We start from the raw sequence: 13,117 nt of genomic DNA on the forward strand, positions 1-13,117 counted from the left end.
TTTTATATTTGAGGTTTCATAATTAAATCTATGATATATTTTGAGCTGATTATTGTATGGTAAAAAGTTTATTTTTATCTTTTTGCACATGGGTAACTGGTTGGACTATCATTTCTCCATTAAATTACTTTTGCACCTTTGTAGAAAACCAAGTGACCTTGTCTGTGTGGATCTATTTCTATGCGCTCATTCTGCTTCATTGGTGTGCTTTGTCTTTCTTTACACCAATACCTCACTGTCTTGATCACTATAGTGTTATAAGTCTTGAAATTGGTATTAGTAATGTAAGTCCATAGACCTTTTTCTGCATCCTACAAATTTTGGTATGTTATATTCTAATTTTATTTTAGATAAAAATACATTTTAATTTCCCTTTTGATTTCTTCTTTGACCCATATTTAAAAATTTCTAAAAATCTGGGGATTTTTCCACATTTCTTTCTGTTTGGGATTCCTAATTTAATTCTGTTGGTATCTGAGCACATACTTAGCATGTTTTAATTCCTTTCAATTGGACTGAGATTTAGTTTGTTACCCAGGTTTGGTCTGCTTTGGTAAATATTCCATGTGCACTCAAGAAATATTCTGCAGTTGTTTGGTGGAGTGTTTCTAAATGTCAGTTAGACTAAGCTGATTGGTAGTACTATTTAAGTTTTTTATAGCCTTTCTGACCCTTTGTCTTCTTGTTCTATTAGTTATTGAGAAAGAGATGCTGAAAATTCTATGGATTTATTTATTTCTCCTTTCAGCTCTATAGTTTTTTTACTTTGTGTACTCTTTACTTATGGTATTAGGTACATAAACACTTAGGATTGTTGTGTCCTCTTGAACTGATCCTTGATTGTGATGACAGGACTCTTCATCCATAATAATTGTGTTAACCAGCTTTCTGTTGCTGTGAGAAAATACCTGAGAAAATCAACTTAAAAACAGGAATGACTTATTTTGGCTCATGGTTTCAGAGCTGTCCATCCATGGTTGGTTGGCTCCATTGCTTTGTGCCTGTGGCAAGGCTGAACATCATGGTGGGAATGCCTGGTAGAGGATATCTGTTTACCTTATGTCTGCTGGAAATGAGACAGAGGGAGGGAGAGAGACAGAGAGAGGAGAGAGCAAGAGGTCTGGGTTCCAATATCTCCTTAAAGGTCATGCTGTCAGTGACTAATTTCCTCCTAAAGGTTCCACCACCTCCATGTAGGCTGGAATTCAAGCCTTTAACACGTGGCCTTTGGGGCATATTTAATATCTGAGCCATAACAGTACCATTCTTTATTCTGAAATGAACTTGACATTAGAGTAGCCCCCAGGGCCATCAGAGTTCAGAATGGGCTGTGTTTCTGGTACATATTTGGAGCCTGACCAAATGCAGCAGCCAAGCGCCAACCTGGTAAGGATGCTGGGCACACCTCTCTCTTTGCTCACAGCCTCATCTCCCTTTGTGGTAGGGAGAGAGAAGCTGGGAAGAAGGTCAGAAGTGTCTAGAACCTTGTAGAATCATTGAAAGTCAACATCTGAAGGAGAGGGACAAGGAAGCAAAAGCTGGCTAGGGAAAGGCTGGCCCAGGATTTTAATGCCTGCATCTATGTTCTGGGTTCTACACATAGCTCCTGGAGAAGTGGATCTTGTCGGAGAAAGAATGGGAACGGGAGAAGGCCATGAACATCTATCTTCATCTCATGCAGAACTATGTTCAAAGTATTGGTGTCTGCGTGAGTCCAGGGACACCCAGCTCCCAGCCGGTCCAGCCAGCATCCTCAGGAAAATTCTTCTCTCTGTCCAGGAGAGGAGAAAATACTTCTCAGATCAAGCTCTGTTCTTGAAGAGTCCTTTGAGAAGAGGCTGTAATAAGCTAGCCAGGGCTCCCGGGTGGGTGAGGGAGGAGAGGATGGACTGGTGGCTCGGTGTGGATCCAGGTTTTATGGGGCCTGAGGGTTATGCAATGTGGGAGTTCTTTTTAAAAAAAAAATCAGGATACATACTTATGAATAGTACATAAGGAAGAGAATACTTATTTAGAATGAGAAAATGAATCACTACATAGTCACTAATTTTACAAAGCTCAACAAGTACCACAGAAATCAGGAAATCTAGAACAAATGATGTTTTTATTGACCAGCTGATGCAGCACAAGGCCTCTTTTCCTACATTTGTTGACTTCATGCTCAGATTTCTTTCTCTTCAGGGATGGTTGTGGGCAGGAAGATAATAGTATCCTAGGGCTGAGATGGAGGGATGGCCTCGGGTATCAGGGGTGGTGCATGGTGAGACCCTGTAGCACCTGAATGGAGGTAGGGAGGATGGATTGGCCAAATGAGGCAGGAGCCAAGACCAAGGTTAAGGGACGTTTTGAGGCAAGACACTGTAGAAGGCCTCAATTCTCTGACTCTCACAACATGTCCTGAAAGAGGAGGTACCATTACTAATTCCAATCTGCAGATAGGGAACATGAGGGACTGAGAGGTGATGTTCCCTACCCAGATCACTCAGCTAGAGTGCAGTTTCCATTCCTGGACCAAGGGTTCCGTGACAGGAATAGGCAGGTGTCTGGACATAGAAACTGAGCCTAGTTCAGAGAAGTGCAGAGTACTACTGGCTTAGGACAAGTCTTGAACCAGGACCCCTGTGACCCCAGCTGATCAGCCTCCAGGGGCTCAATTGCGGGATGGGGGAGGCTGGTTCCTGGGTGGGAGGCAGATGGTGGCAGCCTTCTGGTCCCAAAAACAGTGTTTTCAGAGCAGGGTCCTCCATCTCTCACGATCCTTTATGCTGACCTTAGACAGGCCTAGGGGTTCATGTGAGGACAGAGGTACGAGCCTCAGGGTCTCCCATCCCTCAGATCCCCCTGCAGCTGGGGCAGTTTGGTACACTGGTCGGACTCATTGCCCCGCTCACCTGTGATGCCCACAAGAGAACCCGCATAGCCTCCAGCAATGTCCTGTCCATTCTGCTAGATCTTCATGGTATGGGTCAGGCAGGACATTAGGGGGAAGGGGGCTGGTGTAAGGGTAGTGGTGTGGGCCTGCCCTGGAGGGAAGTGTGAGCTGTCTGTGCAGGCAGGTGAAGGGGACAAACAAGTGGCCAGAAGAGAGTGCAGAGGGAGAGAGATCACCAAAGGCCATGGCAGCTTCCATATGGAGAGGCTCATTGGCTGAGGCTGACTCATGGAGGGCATATGCTGGATAAGGTCAGCTTGCAGACATCAAGGACTTGGCAGAACTGGCCAGAGTTGTCCTCTGAGTTGAGTGTAGAGGTAGTGCAGGCAGAAGCCACATGGAAGGAATACTGAGAGCAGAGGCAAGGAAAGATGGGATGCAGAGATGCTGGAGGGTGGTTCAGGTCTATGGAACCAGACCATGTCCGGCCCTCTGTCCCTGTCAGTCACATCTGAAATTGTATTCCCAACAGTAAGTCAGACCTGCTCCTTATGGGGTGCTTCCAAGGACAGGGAGCTGGAGAGATGTAAGGAGGACCTCTGGGGCACAGACATGGAGAAGATTTTCTGTGCTTCCTCCAGAATTGCCAAGGTGATGATGGGCTGGTCTCCATCTCTTGGGGGCACAACCCTCCTTGTTCTCCTCTGGGGGGTCTCAGCCTTTGGTGGTATGCCTGGGGCATCTGTACTGAAATGGCCTGTAGCAGTAGGAGCTTAATATTCCCTAGTTGCCTAGAGACCTGGCATCCTAATCCCTAAAATACACTACAGTGAGCATGGGGGGGCATGGAAGTGAGCTAATGGTATACTAATGAACAGAAGTGTCCAGAATTGAAACTTCACTGAGGTGGTGAGGTTTCTTCTGCTTCAGGAGCCGAAGGCAGCCCTCCCAGCAACCTTCCTCTGCAAGGAGTCTTGCAAAGTGCAGGATGAGGTCAGAAGGTGTCAGAGTTCAGGACATGCAGTTTGCAGGGCAGTGGAGTGAGGATAGGGCATGTTTGCACTGGAACGTCCTGTGATGAGTCCTGGCAAGATGGAAGGCAGGCAATGAAGAGTGAGGGAGGTTTGGGGCACATCCCCGAGGCATTGGAAAGCTGACTAAGTTTGGACCAGCCAACCCTTTGAGACAGAGGAGTGATGCCTGAGTAGACCTGGGATTGGGACAGTGAGAGACTGGACAGGGAGCCCCAAGGAGGCCACTGCCCTGGTCTCAGGGAGAATGGGGTTGGATGGGGCTCTGAGGTGGGGCAGAAGAGGGGAAGCATGGGAGGACCCAGGATTTGGCTTTGCTCTGGCCCTAGGTACTCTGCATGGAGTTTAATTGTGATGAGGTGGTCTCGCTCATCCAGAAGCTCTGTGAGAACATTGGGGCCACTGACCTGCAGCACGACAAGGCTGCTGTTACCTGGATGAGCATCTTCCTCCAGATGCGGGTCAAGGAGCTGGAGGACAAGGTGGCAGAGTCTGGCAGGGGGTCCAGGAAGTGGGGCTAGGGCTAAGCAGTGCACCTAGACTGTGGGTCCTGCTGCACTCAAGATTGCCTCCTCCCAAGAGTTCTAGAATGAGAAAGCAATCTGTTGAATTGTAACCTGGCCAGTGAGAGGACAGGGACCAGAAGCCCATGGTGACCTTTCTCAGGGCAGCCACCTCTCACTCCAGATACCCGAATGAATGAGTCTGAGGAAGAGCTTGGAGGCTGTGCTGGTCAGGGTGCTAGTGGCTTGAGTTGCCCACTGTCCTCTCTGGAGGAAGGGTATCCCACAGGGGCCCAGAATGCCTCCAGTATCCCCCTACCCTCTTTCCAGGTGGCCGAAATCCTGGGTGCCATCCTGGTCCACCTGCCAGTGGTGGACCACCTAGAGGTGCGGCACCTCCTCATCGAGGGCATCCTCTTGCTGGCACATTATCACCAGGAGACTGTCCTCACGTCACTCCTGAGGCAGCCCCTGCCCATGGAGAGGTTGGTGCCCTGGAGGAGATGGACACGGCTGGGAAGCCTGGGTCCTGGAAGTACCTTGTCCTACCTAGAGGCGGGTCAGAGCTCCTTTATCTTGTGTAGGAGGTACCTGGCCTCAGTGTACTACTACTGGTCCTGAGCCCAGGCTTTTATGCCTCCATCATAGTGACCTAGGCTTTGGATCCCACAATTCCTCACATGTCCTGGATGACCCCTCTGGAACAATGTCCATGAACTGCAGTACCTTTTCTCTACAGCAACCCTTTTCTTTCCTGTGAGGAACAGAGCCCTGGACACATAAGTCACAGGGTGTAGCTCCTCAGGTCTGGATGATCCTCTAAGATACTCCAGCCTGTTCCTGTTCCTTTCAGAATGTGACCTGAGAGGGAAAGTGACTCTTCCAAGCCCCCAAGGGACAAAATGGCCCAATCTCCAGCCATGAATGAACCAGACCGGCCCCCTATTTCCTGTTGTATCTTTACACGTGGCGCCTAGTGTCTGTTGCAGGCAGGGTCTCTCCAAATGTGGGGAGTATATTTAGGAAGATACCAGGATTCATCTGGGGAAGGCCCAGAAGGAACCCACCTTCATCCCCCAGCACAGCCGAGCCTGTGCTGCGCAGTGACATGAGGCAGATGTGAATGGAGAGAAGAGAGTTCCACATACAGGCCTCAGATCCAGAGCCACGGGGGCTGGCATGTGGGAAACATGGCTGAGGCTCCACCATGGAGCTGTTTTTCATAGGAAGCCCTGTAGTGGGTCCAGGTGGGAGGGCGAGGCAGATATTGTGGTTTACCAAAGGTCAAGGCACCAGGAGTGCATTCCTACCTGCCCATGTCTGGGTCCTGCTGGTGTTCTTGATGGCCATGTCCCACTGGCTTCCATTTAGCTCAGCAAAATCTGTTCTGCTTACCCATTGCTATGTAACAAGCTGCACCAACTTAGATACTCAGAAGGATGTCCATGCGTTAGCTCACAGTTTCTATGGGTCAGAAGCCTGGCTTAGAGTCATGCGAGACCGCAACCAAGTGGTCAGCCAGCTGTATCCCGTTCATGAGGGAACTCTGCCAGGCTCGTGGTTGTTGCTAGAATTCAGTTTCTTGCCATTGTCTTTCTTGTTCCCCTATGGTTTCTTTATACTTGGTGCTAAGGTGCACCTCGTAACTCTTTCTCCCTGATTACTTCCCTTAGGTCCTTGGCTACATCTTCCCCCACCCCAAACTCACCATTCCTGCACTTGTGCATTTGGTTTTGTGGATTCAATTAGGCAGTGTACATGCTTCTTTTTAATTTAGTTACACTTGGTGCTTTAGCCTTTTAGAACCTACCAGATTCCTACCTCTCTGTACCGCTGTCCCTGGCTCACCAAGTCACTATCCTGGAGCATTTTCTTTCCTTTCCCATGGGCTTGGATGTGGGAATCAGGCTATTTCTAATTATAGTCAGGCAGATGACCAGATCTCTGCAAGCCTTAGTTTCCTCTTTTGTGGCATATGGAGAGAAAATGTTTTCCTCAAAGTTTGCCAGGAGGATTAACTGCCTGAGCTCCCTTGGGCACTTTGTGGCATAACCAGATGGATAAAATTACCAAACAGTAGGCTTGGTGGGGACCTTGAGGTCCCCTAACATGGAGCCAGTGCCTCCATGGGGGCCATGGCTTTCCCAGTGGCAATGAGCATAGAGGCAGGGACTTGGTCCTAAATCTGTAATCTTTGGCAACTCCTGCCACCTCTCAGAAATTCAGCTCCCAGAATTCAATCCCTACTTGGGGGTGGGAGCACTGTGGGGTGGCTTGAGGTGCTTTAACCTGCCAGCGCATGTGGCAGAAATTCCACAGTCCTTTGTTTATCTCTGGCTAGCCACCTGAGGGAGGTGTGGCTGGCCATGGCAGAGAATGCACCCTTTGCACGGACCATGCTCTGTGACCTGCTGGGCCGGTTGCAGTCGCGATTCACCTCCAGGATCAGTGCCACCTCTAAAGCTGACATCTGGCGCCTGGCTGCAGTGGACCCTCTAATGGTGAGTCACAGGCACAGGCTCTGGGCTTCTCTGGGGTCTCAGGGCAGGACCCTTAGTACCTCCCACTTCCTCTGTGTAGATCCTGTGTGCCATCTACCTGCTCATGGAGAAGATGGACAAGGACAGCAAATTCCCAGACCTGTTTCCTGACCTCATTTACACCTTCCTGCTGCAGCTCAGTTGCAGCCACAGGCCCGAGACTGTCTCTCCTGTCCTGAAGACCTGGAGACTGGTCCACACTGGGACCTTGCCTGAGGAGATGAACCTGCCGGGGTATGCGAGGGAAAGCGGGCAGACAAGAGGGGTCCACAGAGTGCAAAGCAGTAGGCTCAGGCTGGATCTGGCCTCCAGCTGTTCCTTAGAAGCTGCTGGACTCCACAAGTCACCTCTACCTAGGGGCCCTCATTGCCTCATCTTAGTGTAAGGGTTTCAGAGGCTGGTTTCACTCATAACTCCTCCCTCACGTGTGTCCAGCCTGATGTAGTTTTCAGAGTTTGCAGAACCACTGTCTCCTGGGATCGTTTTGCACCAGTGGGCTGCAGCCCCATCAAATCCACCCACCTGCTTTCAGGGTCACAGTCAAATCCATGCAGCTTCTGTTCAAGAGAATCAACAGTAAGAACCTGGTGCAGGCCCTTGAAGAGCAGTCTGTGTGGGCCCTGCTGGAGAACAGAGAGACCTTCCTGGAGGGTGTGAGCCTGCTGGCCAGGTGGGTCCAGGCTCTCCTGAGGGCGGAGGGCATGGGCAGAGGTGTGTCCCTACTGAACAGAAGCCCCTGTGAACAGCATGGCTGGGTGCCTTGTTCTGGGGACCCCGCCACAGTGGCATGTGTCCTAGACTCTGGGCTGGCAGTGGAGTGCAGGACAGTGGGCACCTTTATTCCACCTTTCCTGCTCCAGAGCAGATGTGAGGTCAGAGAGGGGAAGGGCTACCCAGGGCCTCAGGGCCCTCTGAACAGGGCTAGAATGGGCGGGTACTTCCTGGTTCCTGATCACATGAACAACCCTCATTCCAGGCCCCTTTTACACAAAAGTGATGAAAAGTATTTTGCTGACAATCCCCAGGGAAGAGGGAGAGATCCAGAGATGCTAAGGCATCTGCCCTTGGGCACCCAATGGACCAGTGCCAGCGCTCCAGAGCAGCGGCCAGGAGCTGGGATGACTCCGCCGAGTCAGTGGCACCCCTTCTCTCCTTGGCAGGCTGTGCGTGTAGAACATGAAGGGCTACATGCAGAGGCTGTCGGAGCTGGTGCTCAGGGGAATGGGCTTGGAAGTGCTGAGCTGTCGCATCAGCAGCACGGCGATCTGTGTGGAAGTGAGGTTCCTGGCCCTGGGCAGGGTGTGAGCAGAGGGGCGGGTGTCCCCTGGGCTCTCCTGGGGATGACTCGTCTCCAGTGTCTAATGCACATCTAAGTCTAGGAGGTAGAAGGACCTTCCTCTTCATGTTTATCACATGAGTAATTCAGGGCTGAGCACTGTGGGGAAACAGAGGCTGGAACACAGCCTGAGCCTGGAGGTGATGCAAACTGCTGAGGTGTGCTGGTGCAGTGAGTGGAACAGCCAAGGGCTCAGAGGAGCCACCTGGGCTCTGGTTGGGAAGACATTGAACGAGGCCTCTGAAAAGTGGAGAACTTGCTGGCTAGGAATGGCATCGTGGGGCCCAGCGACTGTCATGTGGCTGGGTTACAGCCTTAGCCATGGCCTCTGACATTTAAACTTCTCGTAGTTTCCACATGCCACAAAATGTCCTTTGTTAGCTTTTCCACTACTTAAAGCTATGAAAATGAAGCTGGGTACCAGTGGCTCACGCCTGTAATCCTAGCTACTCAGAAAGCAGAGATCAGGAGAATCAAGGTTCAAAGCCAGCCCAGGCAAATAGTTCACAAGACCCTATCTTGAAAAAACCCATCCCAAAAAAGGGCTGGTGGCATGGTTCAAGAGGTAGGCCCTGAATTCAAACCCCAGTATCAAAGAAAAATAAAAATAAAATAACTATGAAAGTGAATCTTGGCTTTGGAATATACAAAAGCCCCCATACTAGGGCAACAACAACCAGGGACACACTCACCACTTTTTGGTTTTTTTTGTTTGTTTGTTTCTTGGCAGTACTGGGGTTTGCTAGGCAGGTGCACTAGCATTTGAACCACACTCCCGCCTCCAGCCCTTTTTCACTTTGGTTGTTTTTGAGACAGTGTCTAATGTTTTTGCCCAGGCTGGCCTGGATCATGATCTTCCTACCTACAGCCTCCCTCTTAACTGGGATTACAGTGTGTACCATCACTGCTAATTTGTTTGTTGAGATGGAATCTCATGAAAGTTTTGCCTGGGCTGCCCTTGAACTGCCATCCTTCTGATCTCTGCCTCTCAGTTAGCTAGGATTACAGGTTTGAGTCACCATGTTTGGCCTGGCATTGTTGCCTTTAGGCCTCTTTAAAACACACTCAGGCATTGCACACATGCACATGCACATCCCACAGGGTCCCCACTGGCCAGAGGTCTTAGCACTGAGTAAGGGAGTAAAGATCCTCTCAAATGAGTGGATTCATGCTTCTTGTGCTCTTCAGTTCAGACACGGGTGAGTGAGGCTCTTGCCCACAGCAGCTGCTCCATTGTGTTAACTGAAGCAACAAGGGGCAAATGAGTATGTGCCCTCTGTGCAGGCAACAATGATCTAGCATTGCCCATGCATTTCCTCATTGAGTCCTCACAACAACCCTGAGGCAGGTACAAGTATGGTCCCTTTACAGACGAGGAGGTAGAACACCTTATCCTCTCCTCTCCTGTATACACCCCCCATCACCTTGTTGCCAAGAGATGGGCCTCCATCCGGTAACTGCAAAACTCTCCCTCCCCCAGTTCATGAGCAGCCCAGTTCTGCACCAAGAGAAGCTGCTGAAGTCAGCAGTGCTGATGCTGGAGAAGGGTGCAGAGCAGGAAGAGGAGGAGATGCTGCGGGTGCTCTCCCTGCGTGCCCTCGGCAACATGGCCCTCGGTGCCCCAAAGAAGGTGCCCCATTGGCCCTGGCCTGTTTCCTGAGGGCTGAGGGCCACATGGGCATGCTCCTGGGGTCTGCCAGTGAGCAAGGTGGAGGCTGAGCTGCCCTTGCCCCGCCAGGTGAAGCAGTATCGGAAGCTCTTGTTAGAGAAGTGTCTCTGCTCCATGAAGAGGTCCACAAGCATCAGTGTGACCGCTGAGGGCATGGATGCACTGACCAAGATCCTGGCTGAGCTCCGAGAAGGGGACGTGGGGTCTTCTTTAGAAGCCATCTCTGAGCAGTGCAGGGTCTGCTTTGACAATGTGAGTCTGGATGAATGTCTTTGTGTGTCTTCTATTGCCATAACAAATTATGTAGCTTATGGTTCTGGAGGCCAGGAAGCCATGAACATGGCACCAGCATCTGGTGAGGGCCTTCTTGCTACATCATGTGGCAAGCATGCTAGCTTGGATCTTTCTCTTCTTATAAACCACTGCAGCCATTGTGGGGTCCCACCCCATGACCTTATCTAATCCTAATTACCCCTAAAAGTCCCGCATACAAATGCTATCAGTAGATGATTTGGGGGATTACATTTCCAACATATAAACTCTTGGGGGGACACATTCAAATCCCAGCACTCAGCTTGCTTAGTGCATGAGTGGGCACCTCTCACCCCCTAAGAGCAGAATGAGCTGAGGGTCCTGCTTGCTGCAGATGTGTGCCTTGGCCAGTCATGAGATTTTGTAGAAACAGTGTCTTGTTCCAAGTTCCAGAGAATCAGTGCTGTAGAATCTGAGGGCTCATGGACTCCATCTTGTTAGGAGGCAAGGGCTCCCCCTTACCTCCTCTCAGCTCATGCATATCCTTGGGTTACCTGTGGCATCTGGGTCTCAGTGGAGAGTAGGGTGCATTCAGCTTCAGCACAAGCCCTTACATAGGGAAGGCATAGGTCCAAATACCAGAGTCATGCCCATTCATGAGCCCTGTGGAAGGAGAGGCTCTGTCCTGAATGATCCAGAAGGCTCTGCAGAACTAAGGCATTGAAAATAGTCTGTGGAGAATGCCTGCATTTTTGTTGGCCTCCCTACTTCTGGACTGTCAGCCCTTGTGTGTATGTTTCGGCCACAGGAGAGTGAGCTGCTGCGGTTAAAGGCCTTCATCCTCTTTGGGAAACTTGCAAAGATGGTTGGAATTTCCAAGAGGCATTTATTCAAAGGGGAAGTGAAGAAAGCCTGGATTCCCCTCCTGCTGCACTGCCAGGACCCTTGCTCCAGCACAGCCCAAGTAAGATCCACCTTTGCCCTATGCCCCAAAGCCTGGAGCTGCTGTCCCCAAAAGGAGCAGGTCCTTTTAGGTGAGGGCTTTTCTCCCTCACTCAGTCTTCCATGGGAGCACTGTGGCCACCATCTTCCCTGTCCTATCCTTCATGAAATGTGGAGATAAGGATCATTCAAGGTGACTCCTGAAGCTGGCTTATGAAGGAGTTTCAGCTCTCTGGGGAAACATGGTGCGGCTTCCTTTGGTTCCAGTCATTGCCTACAGCTATCCTCTGTCTAGTCCCCCTTCCTTCTAGCAGATTCCATACCTCGCAGGTCACTCTTGGGGTATTAGGACTCAGTTCTGCTTAAGATTGGCCTTGAAACTCCCCCTCAGCTCCCTGTGGGTAGGCCTATGCTGAGGCTGCTGAGTTTCAGAGGAAGGCCTGGCCTGCTCTCTCTTCCTCCCCAAGGCTGAGAGGTGGGAGAAGAAGCCCGTGGCTTCTCTAGCTGCTGCTTCAGGGTAGCAATAGCAGGCTCGGGGGTGACCTTGTGGGAATGCTCACCCAAGGCACTGCACCCTTCATCTGACTGATGCTCCCAACCTGTTTTACATAGACTAGGGAGGGGTGGTTGGGAATTGGCTGTGATTGGGGTTTTCTGCCTGCTTCCCTAAGCCTTGGGGATGCAGCTGGCACCACACGAGGTCTCCCTAGTTTTGCAGAGAGTGCCATAGTCCACAGTTCTGGGGATCACAAGTGCCCACACCCCATTGTATGAAGTCTGAGGGTTTCTGGATCACTGCGGGGTAGGGGTGGTGCAGGTGGTACTTACAGGGCTGAGGCATGCCGCAAAGTGCACTCTCCAGACCTGGGTTTGGCTTTCATCACATGGTGATCCCGGGCATGACCTCAGCACTCGGAGATGCCACTCCTATGCGAACCCACGCTGGTCTCCATCTTTAGCCCACACCACTCTGTGTTTTTATCAATGCGCACTCTTGGGGGACAGGCTGGGGAGGATGCTAAAGGCACATGAGCAGAAGGATGATAAAGACATGTGATGACAGGGTTGACAACAGGGGTCAGGGCTGGCCATAGTAGATGCCAAGGGGGAGACTCCCCACCTTTCTCCTGGCAGAGGCTGAGGCAGGGCTAAGCAGGGTGAGTCTAGAAGGATGAGAAGGCATGCCACAGGCCTGCTTGTCCCAGTCCAGCTCCTGACACCCATCTCCTGTATGGTGGCCCCAGGAAGGGCTGCTGAGGGCACAGAGGTGCTGGCTGGTGGGTGGGGGGGGGAGAAGAGGCTGTATCCATCTCCAAGGGACATTTCACAAATGCACATGCTGTCACAGTGAAGCCATCAGGGGACTCTGGCCCCAAATGGGCTCCGGGAGTCTCCAGTCCCATTCTTCTTTGGCTCTGGAAGCTTTTCTGGGGCTGCCCTCTAGCTTCATGCCAGCCCCATTCCTTCTGTGGAGTGCCAAGTCCACTGACACCTATCCTGCTGTCCTGTGTCCTTCTAGGCCTGTGTGGCTACCATGTTTCAGTGTGTACACTTCTGGGGCTGGAAGTCCTTGGAGAACCTCTCAGGGCAGAACAACACCAGCACCAGTGACGAGATGACCACCTTCCAGACTACCATGTGCTCCATCCTGGTGAGGAAGCCAATGGGGAGCCAGTTGTCCCAGGCAGCCACATGCTGGCTTGATGCTTAGAGTTGTGATGGTTCCCTTTTTTCTTGAGACCCTGCACTCACCTTCTAGACGCGAAATAGCCAACAGAAGGAAATGCAAACCACATACCTATTTTAAGGTTTTTAGATAGCAGAAAAGTAAAAAGAGACAAGAGATAATTTATTTAACTCCATATACCCAAATCACGATCACTTCAACATGCACTCAAGATAAAAAATATTATTGTGATATTTTACATGTCTTTGCTATTTGACACTTAATCCAGGCCAGCCACTTTCCAAT

At 50.7% G+C, this 13,117-nt stretch overlaps 1 protein-coding gene across 1 annotated transcript in view; it reads left to right on the plus strand.

Moving 5' to 3' along the window:
• Positions 1-13,117, plus strand: part of Mroh2a (maestro heat like repeat family member 2A) — a 42,095-nt gene that overhangs the window by 27,692 nt on the left and 1,286 nt on the right. The window contains 13 exon segments of the mRNA XM_020178784.2: positions 1,604-1,708; positions 2,836-2,959; positions 3,405-3,523; positions 4,233-4,385; positions 4,737-4,891; positions 6,748-6,907; positions 6,987-7,180; positions 7,479-7,616; positions 8,107-8,221; positions 9,763-9,912; positions 10,021-10,203; positions 11,012-11,167; positions 12,665-12,796. Of these exon segments, the coding sequence (XP_020034373.2) occupies positions 1,604-1,708; positions 2,836-2,959; positions 3,405-3,523; positions 4,233-4,385; positions 4,737-4,891; positions 6,748-6,907; positions 6,987-7,180; positions 7,479-7,616; positions 8,107-8,221; positions 9,763-9,912; positions 10,021-10,203; positions 11,012-11,167; positions 12,665-12,796 (1,884 nt within the window).

This window comes from Castor canadensis, chromosome 4 (genome assembly GCF_047511655.1).
Source record: "Castor canadensis chromosome 4, mCasCan1.hap1v2, whole genome shotgun sequence".
NCBI classification, from domain to species: Eukaryota; Metazoa; Chordata; class Mammalia; order Rodentia; family Castoridae; genus Castor; species Castor canadensis.